Raw genomic sequence first — 10103 nt, forward strand, 5'->3', positions numbered from 1 at the left:
CATAACATAGATTCTAAAAATAGACTCTAATGTAATTTTAAACTTTTAATTTTTTACAGTGATAAAGGAGACCCACAAGTTTAGTACGATGATAAAAAATAAAGCAAAATAAATAAGCACGACTCCCACGGGTGAGTATTGAACACAAGATTTATTGGTTTTGTATAGGCGTTTTGTGCTATTGTATTAAGAATTTAAGACCCATTATTCTTACTTTAATTATATAACCAGCGCATCATTCTTAGGAGTAAAAAATTAAAATATTTATAATATTACTAAAAATGTATAATCCTTTTATTTTTTGGATAAGCAAAAGCAATGTCTGTAATACTTATAATATCAAATATTATAAAACCTTACATATTATAAACTCATCATAATACTTTTTTATTATAAGAAACTAAATCAATATATTTATGTATAGATAAATATGACAATAATATAATGAACAATTATTTAAAATATTAATGTTATATTACTAATGAGATATTTCTTATTTCTTAGTGCGTTTAATATTAACAAATTTGATGATTTAAAAAGTTTTATAATTTACATTTTCAAGAAGAAATTAATTACTTGGAACATATATTATTCTAAAAAATAAAAATAAAAAAAGAGAGCCGAAAGTCTAATTTTTGCGCATCATGGCGCTTTCTCGCCGTACTTCTCGATTCGTATATATTATAATTGATAATACTTTCATTTTTTTTTTTCTTATTGGAGTCAATAGTTCGTGTTCTGCTCTCTTTTTCTTCTTTTTCCAATTCCAATAAAAAGATGCTCGTGGGGATCGCATCACCGCATGAGGTCGACAACACGAAATCTCACATAATAGAGGAATCACCGAACAATAATGGGACTCAGGCACCGTGTTTCCGACAGCAGTTCCTCTTCCCAGAAAAATCGGATAGGTGCCAATGCCACCGCGATCCTCCTCGAAGCCCGATCAGGCCCAACACATCTCTACCGGGCCAGTAATTGGGCCCGAGCATGCCGCGTGAGGGCTCTGAACCGGTTCACCAGGTTCGGGCCTAAAGGCCTGCCAGCCGTACGACCTAAATAGGCGAAATAACGCTGGACCCCAAAAAGTCGACCCGGTCCACGAAAGCCCACGTTTAAACGGGATCGCATGTACACGGGCTCTCGTGCACCGGGACCACCGAATGATTACTTCTGAAGCTTGGCACGGAAGACCCACATGTTCGGAGGACCGAGGGCAGTTCGGTCATTTCACAGTCAACTGACCTCGCGCCGCCAGAAAACAGTTCCCGGGGTTAACCATTCATTTCTGCTTTTCTAACTCCGCAATAAAATGATTTTATTTTATTTTTTCCATTTAATTTTGGTGTATGTGTAGGCAGATTTTCCATTTAATTTAATTTAACCGTAATTTCAACCAAAAAAGTAACCTTAAACTCCCCGATTTCAAGGGGTCATTAATTTCCAGCCGACACCTTTCCATTTTTGGCACGTGTACTGGTCCCTCCCCAACAAGTTCTTGCTCAAGAAATTATAGGAAGAAAAAAAAAATCCATCCTAGATCTTTTCCTTGCTCAAGAAATAAACACGCCGAAGAATATTAGATCCACCGTGGTTTATCGTTGCGATTTATGCAATCGCGTAAAGTACAAAATCGCCCGTAGGTAAATATTATACCTGGCGGAAGTGACCGAGCAAATCATGCATGTCCACATGCATTTGTTACGTCGTCAATAATAAGAGACTTGTTATTACTTTCACAACTAACGGGTCGATCTATTCGTGGTGTTTCCGCAACACCTTGCTTGTTAGCAGTAAGATCTTACTATTAATACATCTTTGTATTCATATGGCAAGAAGAGCCGTATGATATTGTCAGCGAGGGGCAAACATTTTTAGACACCTGAAAGTGAACTACTACAGTATTGGATCAGGTGATCGAAGCCTCTCCGTTTAACCATTACAAGAAGTTAACTTGTTTAGATTATTCAATAAGGTAATTTGTACTATACAATAGTACATTTAAGATATTTTTATTATCTTATAGACGATAAATACTTTCAGACAAGACATATAATAAAATTTAGACTGTAATTGTCATATGCAATTGAATGTTCACCTACATATTGCGTCACATGTCTCGAGAATCAGTCGGATCAATCGGATGTCGAAGTGAATTTCGAAGAAAAAGAAGGCTTTGGCGAAAAACTTTGTGAATGGACAACAAAAACAAGAAAACAACATAATAAAAGGAGGAAAGGAAAGAAAACACAGCGTAGAATAGAGAGAGAAAGTGAAGAAAAAGAGAGAGAGTGAGAGAGAGACAGAACCATAAGAAAGAACCAAAACCCAAACAACACTGTCCGTGTGTGAAGAAGACCAAGGCCATCTCTCTCTCTCTCTCTCTCTCTCTCTCTAAGCTCTCTCTTCTCCAACCAAGAAGCTCTCTTCTTAATAAAACCCAAGAAATCCAAACCCTCTCTCTCTCTCTCTTTCTGTCCCTCTACTCTAAACCTTCCCCCATTTGATTGGAAAGCCCATTTCTTGGGCAGCGATCATTCACCCTTCCCTTCTTTCACTCCCTCCTACACTCCCCACGCGCGGCTGTACGACTCGCCTTTGGTTCCTCGAATCATTGCTTCCTCCCGTACAAAAATGGAACTCCACGGCGGGAGCAATGAAGGGTTGGTTTCGCAGCCCGAAACCGGCCTCGAAGGTCAGCTCCCTTCCCCCTGTCCCTCTCCGCTGTTTCCATACTCGTTAGCATTTGCATTTTGCGGTTTCTGGGTCTGGGCCCCTCTCCCTTTGATCGGTCGATCACTCGCCGGTCGGTGAGATTGCTGAGGGGGGATTGTGAATCACAATGTGAATTTCGGGTTTGATCTTGATTTTCTTCTGTTTTGGGAGGAATGCAGAACCCCTGTGGCAGATGGGGCTGGATGGAGGTGGTGGAGGCGGGGAATCGTACCCCGAGCGGCCGGATGAAGCTGATTGCATTTACTATCTAAGGACCGGGTTTTGCGGGTATGGCGCCAGGTGTCGGTTCAACCATCCCCGGGACCGCTCCATGGTGATCTTATTGGAATCCCCCTTTATGAAGTTGCATTGTTCTGTGGCTTCATTTCTGAGTTTTGTATTTGACGGTTTGATCGTGTGATCACTAGAAGTTTTCGCAACTGTTGATGCTTGATCTTGTGAACTGAATGAGATATAGGCTTTAATCAGGAACTTTTGTGATTGGATATGATGATCAGGAGAGTTAAAACCGGTGAAATTGCTAAAATTCTTTGGTATATTTAGTTGAGCAGCCTAGACTGTGATAGAACTTGCTGAATTTGATCTCGCCGCTAACGGATTTGGAATTAATTATATATAACTGACAGGATCTAAATATAGTTGGTATATTAATTCTGAGTACTTTGATCGATCACTTGCTGAATGTGGAAGATATGATTATTGGCAGGTTATAGGAGCTGCAAGAGCAGGTGCAGGCGACTTCCCAGAGCGTATTGGGCAGCCAATCTGTCAGGTACTTGTGTTTTTCAGGTTTTCCAGAAGCTCGTGTCTGGTCATGTCGAAAATTCTCTTGATTTCTTCTGTATATTAGAATCGTATTTCAGTCTTTCAATCTTTTGTTTTTCCCCTTAATCTTGAAATGACAAAAATAAGGAAGAAGTTTTGTTAAACTGCATTGGATGGGACCTCCTTTGATGCAACAGGAACAGTGAATTACCATAAGATACATTTTCTGATCTGTGTCCCATAACCTAAACAAAACCGGATAAATTTTTCCCTGTTTCCCTTGCTGCTGAATGAACCCTTTTGTTTTTCATCTGATGTTTCTCTTGCAGTACTTTATGAGGACGGGTATGTGCAAGTTTGGTGCATCCTGCAAGTACCACCACCCCAGGCAGGGAACTGGTTCTACGAGCCCTGTGCCCTTGAATTACCATGGTTACCCATTAAGACCGGTCGGTATATAATGCTATCGTATTTTTAATATAAAGGGAGTTCTTTCCTGCAATTTTACGCACCGATGGTATTCTTGAAATGATTACAGGGAGAGAAGGAATGCTCCTATTATGTGAAAACGGGAAATTGTAAGTTCGGCAACACATGTAAGTTCCACCATCCTCAGCCAGCCGGCTTACAGGTTCCGGTGCCACCAGGGCCGCCAACTGTTCAGATGGGCCCTCTGCCGACACCAGTTCCAACACCCGTTTTATATCCGTCCATGCAGTCTCCTTCCGGTCCTGGGGCTGTAGTTGCAAGGACTTCTTTGCTGCCTCAGTATGTTCCAGGCCCTTATGGCCATATGCTACTCTCTCCAAGCATGGTGCCCTTTCATGGCTGGAGCCCTTATCAGGTAAGGTTATAAATCAGCTCTTTTGGTACCAATGGATGTTACAACAAATCAGCTCGATATTCTGTTTCTGCACTTGAGAATATCTCTTCTGATGATTACCATGTTTCGTAATCATCAGATGAGAAGCATGTCGGATTGTATTGCAAAGAACATAGGATCATAAGATGTCTTGTGTGACTTGCAATCAAGCATTACTTCCCTTTTAACTTCTTTGCTTTCACAGAGGAGAAATGGAAAACTAATACAGTTTTTCCGAAAGCAAACAGGTCTGGAAAATTAAGCAGTGAAAGTATGAGTCAATTAGGTTCTTTAATGAAAGTAGAAATTTTGAGAGTTCTCCCAGATTTCTTTGCATCATGTCGTATTTAATCTAAGCTATTCATCTTCTCAGGTGCCTATGAGTCCGGTACCTTCATCTGCAGCTCAACCCACCTCAGGATGTAGCCCACTTTACGGCATAACACAGTTATCCCCTTCGGCGCCTGCTTATACAGGACCTTTTCAACCTTCACTTTCCTCTATTACCCCTTTGATCAATACACAGAAGGAACAGTCGCTTCCTGAGAGACCGGGCCAACCTGATTGCCAACATTACTTGAAGACCGGAGACTGTAAGTTTGGGTCATCCTGTAGATACCATCATCCACCTGATTTGATGGTACCAAACACAAATATTATTCTGAGCCCCACTGGCTTGCCTTTCCGTCCGGTAGGCATCTAATTTGTCTCTGAAATGTATTGCTCTTAATGTGTCGCACAAATTATTAGGTTTTCATGAATTGTGGTCTTAAATGTACAATTCCAATTACTTGGTTATTTGAGAATGGTGCTGCATTTTTATATGGAGACCAAATTATGATAATTCCTGAAACTCTGTTTTGTGCACATACTTTTATCTAATACTAATATGATTAAACATTTAGATGTCTATAAAGGGAATCATCTCTCTGGTAATTTGGTAATGTAATAACCTTGTTGAATTTTATTTCTTAAGCTCCAATTTATTTTTGCACCATATACGATTTCTTGGGTTTTTGTCGTGTGCTACGACTGAGGGAAACTTTTCGAGGGTTTTTGTGTTTTTCATTATATTTTCGAGGGTTGAAGTAAGCGATTAATCAGCATCCGCATTGATTAATCAGGAAAACTTTCTCTGGTGATCTGTGAAGAGTTATCTAAGCTGCTTCACGTGTAAGCTTTCAATAACTTTAAGACAGATAAACCATGTAAAAACACGTTATTTGCTGTCATCCACTGTCAGCTCCCCACTTACACCGTGAAGTCCGTCTAATCTATACTGTCAGTGAGGGGCTGTTGAGAGTACTATCATATTTATGGGAGTTCTCAACTCGGTTACTGTTTCCCTGAGGCGATCCTTTGGAAAAAATCATGACTGATTTTGCCCATCGTTCCACATTTTCTGAGATACTTTGCTACTTGTATTGATCATAATTTTCCTACCCTTGCACAAATTTTTTGATAGCCGTTTTTTTTTCATACGAGCAAAACAGTAGTTGGGTATGGATTATGCATAGATAGGAGAAAAGCAAGAGTGGTAATATTGTTTTGAAATCTCCTTAAATTACAACTTTGTGCTTCCATGATTCGTGTGAAATTTTCTCTACTGATGATGGCAAATAGAAATGAATATCATAGAGTTTTCTTTCTTCACAATAACTTATAAGCTGATTTGCTTACACAGGGTGCTGCCCAGTGCAGCCACTATGCACAGTACGGGGAGTGCAAGTTCGGGCCCTCTTGCAAATTTGATCATTCAATGGGCCCCCAGAGTCACAGTCCATCCGCATCTTCCCTTGCCGTGTCTTATTCAAGCGGCTCTTCTAGTGGCACATTGGCCCCATCCTCCTCCTCCCCCGAGCTGCGAGATGAGCCTAGTTCTGCCCAATCCATCTCGCAAGAGCGCAACCAGAGTTCAGAAGCTTCAGCCTGAAGCAATAGCAGGAGAAGACATCAAAGCTCAAGCTAGCGCAAATGGTCAATAAGATCGATTTTTCTGCAATCAACTTCTTTTGGGGGTGAGTCATCAGATAGGAAGTGTCACCGTTTGTTCTTAACTTGCCAGGGTTTGGTTCGGTCTGGTCCCATGGGGGTTAAGAAACAGCGCCATTTTTGGAGGCATTCTGTTTATAAATATTTATAGATACGGCCATACCTTTTGCCTCTTTTGAATAAGTGATGGCCAGTCATCTGTCAAAGTTAGCAAAGAAACCCATTTTAGCCTTCCTCCTCCCAATTCCACATCCTTAGATATCTGAATTGTTGAGAGCTTGTTTTGTTACGGGCTAGTATTCCCCAACATGGGAAAAGGCAAGACCTGAAGCATTCATCTGTTCACGACTAAATCACTAGTATCTGTGTGTTGTCTTTCTTCCGGGCTTCGAGCTCAACAATTCAAGTGTCTTTCTCCTTTTTCTGGTAGATTTACTTTGGAACAGAGGGAATTTGATTCAGACTCCGAGGAGGATTTGTAGTTTGGATTGATTTTATATCATGGGTTATTGAAGATGAAGAGGATGTAATGATGGATATACTCCTTTTGAACTGTGTATTCAATAATCTTTATGGAATACAAAAATACGCGACGGAATATTGTCAAAGTGGGTATTGATTTTTCTTGTCCTGCTTACATGTTTGTGATATATTTACTATTTTGAACTTTATTTCTTTTATGGTTTCTCGATGATGCTTCCCATGTTTAGAGGTGACGGCTAGGCAATTTTTTCTATTTGAGGCGGTGCAGGTACATCTTGGTGATTCTGTGCTGCACTCAAGAAGTGAGGAAGAATCCGATTAACCATCTTCCTCCTCCATTGCCGGCTGACAAGAAAGCCGTGGGCGGTGGCTTCTGCGTCTTGGCCTTTTAGTTATATAGCAGCTGCATGGGTCGATCGGGAACTTTGTGCAGGGCTAGGTAGGAAACAGGAGCAAAAGACGATGAACGTTATTCCTCTCTCCATCCATTTTTCCAAAGAAGGAAAGAAGAGGACCTTCGGAAGTGTAGTCTGCTGATGAGAGTCCTTTTGGTTTGTCTTTTTTTGCATATACGAGTCTGTTTCTTCTTCTTCATCGTCATCGTTGCGAGATTTTCTGCTTCTTTTGGTGCAGTGAGTTACCGTATTGGAACTTGTTGGAATACGTTGCCGGTGTGCTCTAGACACATCATTTATCCTCCTCGTCGATTCGTGTCAGCTACGAACCCAGCAAGTCGAGAACTATCTCACTCTTTCACAGCCGATCGCCTGATTGGCTCCCGTGAGCTTTGACCTGAATCAACCATTTCTGCCTCCAAGCATGTCCAGTTTGAATCCATGACAGACAGGCCCTGGCTCAGTCATTAATTTTAGCATGTTGAAGAGCCATCTATGGCTTCTCCAAGAACCATGTCTGGGATATATATGGTCAGGATATCCCCGAAACTGCTTTCATCGAACTCTTCAGGATCCTTAATGCAGTCGTGACGTTTTAGCGAAATCGTGGGGACAGTGAAGGCATTATTGGCCTGAATTGTTCCAGCTCAAAATTCCAGGTGCGGCTCTCGTGATCCCGGGGGACAAGCCATTCGACATAATCCTGGGACGTGCCATTTGAGGAAGGACAAAATTTTTAAGTTTTTAAGTAATTTATTCATAGATTTCATGATATTTTAATATTTTTTCGCAAGATATGATATAGTTAGCAAATTACAATTCATATGAAGAGATTTTACATATAGCGTAAGGGATTTGAAAACCCTCCAATATCACATCTCAACCAGGGCCAAATTGAGAACACTTCACCGAACGTATTAAAAGAGTGAAATGTACCCTAGGGATCAAATGCTTTACTTTTCCTTTTTTGATGGACGATCGAAATATTTACTTGACAATAATTGTATATATGCCCATTAGGTTATCAAAATTACAGCACCAAAAATATGTAAACCCTCGACGCAAATTAAATAAGAACACAAAAGACAAAGCCGTAATACATATCAAGGCCAAAAAAAAAAAAAAAAACCATTGCTCTCAACCTGATCACTAGCTAACTAAAGAGCGAATAATAGCTGTAATCGACTGGTTCACCATAACCCGTCGAAAATGAAGGGGAGCAAGAAGAAGAAGAAGAGGAGGAGAAGGAGCTGGTGTAGTGATCAACGGGTCCGGAGTAGCTATAACGGCCTCCCGTATCATTGCACCTACCAATCACATCCTCGAGCTCGCCCGAGCTCTCCCAGTACTTTGTGATCGGGTGATCCTCGCAGCCCCAGCTGGTCACGAGCTCACAGTCGTCGGTCCCACCAAAATGCGATTGGTCATTAACGATTATGTTGATGGGGTCCGAGGCGTTCGAAGTTTCCGAGGTTTTCGGTGGCTTCAAGCAGCTCTCAGGGACAATGCAGTTCAAGTATCCTGAGTTATCGTGAGAGCCATCACTTCGGGAGAAGAGGAAGAAGTCTCCGTGGCCACTGCCTTCCTCGGCCTTCGATTGGTCGGATGTCTGCTGAGGTGGCCGGTACTGATTGGGCGAGCACTTCGCGATGGCATTTTGGTAATTATAATTAACCTGTGGCGGTGGAGTGGGCGGACGAGGTGGCACGACAATGGCCGCAGCCTGCCGTGGGACATCGAAGGGCCCACCAAAGAACATGGAACTGTGGAGACCGTCGTTGGGATGATGAATGAGTCCATGGTGGTCGTGAGAGTAGATGAAGTTGGTCCTCGCTTGGACGCCCTTCATGGATAGGGCGGCCCGGTCGTACGCGAGGGCGGCCTCCTGAGCAGTGTCGAACGTGCCGAGCCAGTGCCTCTCCTTGGTGGTCGGGTCGCGTATCTCCGCTGCATACCGTCCCCAAGGACGCCTCCTCACGCCCAAGAACCGCCCCGGCTCGGCCGCCTGCTTCTTCCTCCCCCTACGCTCCCCCGGCTGGGCAGGCGCTGAGGCAGCCGGATTCCGCTGGAGCAGGCAGAGGCCGGCGCCGACCAGCCCGCCGGCATCGCCGTACATTGTCCTGAAGGGGTTGGTGGTGTGATCGAGGGTTTTGGAGTTGGGCATGTTGAGATATATTGTTAAGGGAAGAGTGGGGTTTGGAGGGGCAAAGTTGAAATGTGTTATGGATGTAAGTGTGGGTGAGGGTCGGTTTTTATAAGGGGAGCTTTATGGGTGTGGGATTGAAGACAGATTTTAAGAAAAGGACAGTACTGAGGATTTCTTTTCTGTTCGAAGGCCGACCGACCCTTCCTTTTTGTTTAAACAATAACCTCATTTTAGGGTAATAACCTACTCTCCGTGACATCGTGTCGCATTTTTATTGCATTTCGTTCATGGTTTTAGTTCATGTCATTGGCTTTGAGTTGGTTTAAATATCGATCCTATCTAGTAAGATTACTAGAATAGATTCTCTCTAGGAAAATTTCAAAATTCTCATCATATTGTGAAACTTGTTTTTAACGCCGTTTCAAATAACTGATCATGAGACGAGTTATTGTTGGCGAGTAAAGCAACAAGCTCCTGCGTTCTCCCCTCTGCATCTAGTATGGTTTGAGCTTAATTTTTCCGTACAGACTTTTCAAACTTTCTATCACATCACATTTAACTTTTCATGCATCTTGTTTATATTTGTGAGATATATGTGCCCTTAAACGCTTGTTTCAGATAAGTGATCGTGAGATGAGTAAGGTGATACACATGCAATTCTCGAATGTGAGTCTCGTATGGTGCGAGCTTTTCTCGGCAAAAACTTTCAATATATGGTGATTAT

At 42.1% G+C, this 10103-nt stretch overlaps 2 protein-coding genes across 2 annotated transcripts; one reads left to right on the plus strand and one right to left on the minus strand.

Moving 5' to 3' along the window:
* The first annotated feature begins 2303 nt into the window (after positions 1-2303).
* Positions 2304-6963, plus strand: LOC116208317 (zinc finger CCCH domain-containing protein 58-like). Its single transcript, XM_031541692.1, has 7 exons — positions 2304-2695; positions 2895-3049; positions 3443-3508; positions 3831-3950; positions 4040-4345; positions 4737-5054; positions 6048-6963. The coding sequence occupies exons 1-7, from the start codon at positions 2635-2637 to the stop codon at positions 6294-6296; spliced, it is 1275 nt and encodes a 424-aa protein (XP_031397552.1). The 5' UTR covers positions 2304-2634; the 3' UTR covers positions 6297-6963.
* An 865-nt stretch (positions 6964-7828) lies between these two features.
* LOC116208320 (ethylene-responsive transcription factor ERF086) lies at positions 7829-9440 on the minus strand. Its single transcript, XM_031541693.1, has one exon. It carries the CDS (start codon positions 9395-9397, stop codon positions 8387-8389), a length of 1011 nt encoding a protein of 336 aa, XP_031397553.1. The 5' UTR covers positions 9398-9440; the 3' UTR covers positions 7829-8386.
* Between the last annotated feature and the right edge of the window lie 663 nt (positions 9441-10103).

The sequence above is a fragment of the Punica granatum genome, chromosome 5 (assembly GCF_007655135.1).
Source record: "Punica granatum isolate Tunisia-2019 chromosome 5, ASM765513v2, whole genome shotgun sequence".
Taxonomy (NCBI): Eukaryota; Viridiplantae; Streptophyta; class Magnoliopsida; order Myrtales; family Lythraceae; genus Punica; species Punica granatum.

Coding starts and splice junctions, on each gene's coding strand:
- LOC116208317 (XM_031541692.1), top strand. CDS start 2,635: ATGGAACTCCACGGCGGGAGCAATGAAGGGTTGGTTTCGCAGCCCGAA. Junction 3,050..3,442: donor ATCCCCGGGACCGCTCCATG/GTGATCTTATTG, acceptor GATTATTGGCAG/GTTATAGGAGCTGCAAGAGC. Junction 3,509..3,830: donor TTGGGCAGCCAATCTGTCAG/GTACTTGTGTTT, acceptor TTTCTCTTGCAG/TACTTTATGAGGACGGGTAT.
- LOC116208320 (XM_031541693.1), bottom strand. CDS start 9,397: ATGCCCAACTCCAAAACCCTCGATCACACCACCAACCCCTTCAGGACA.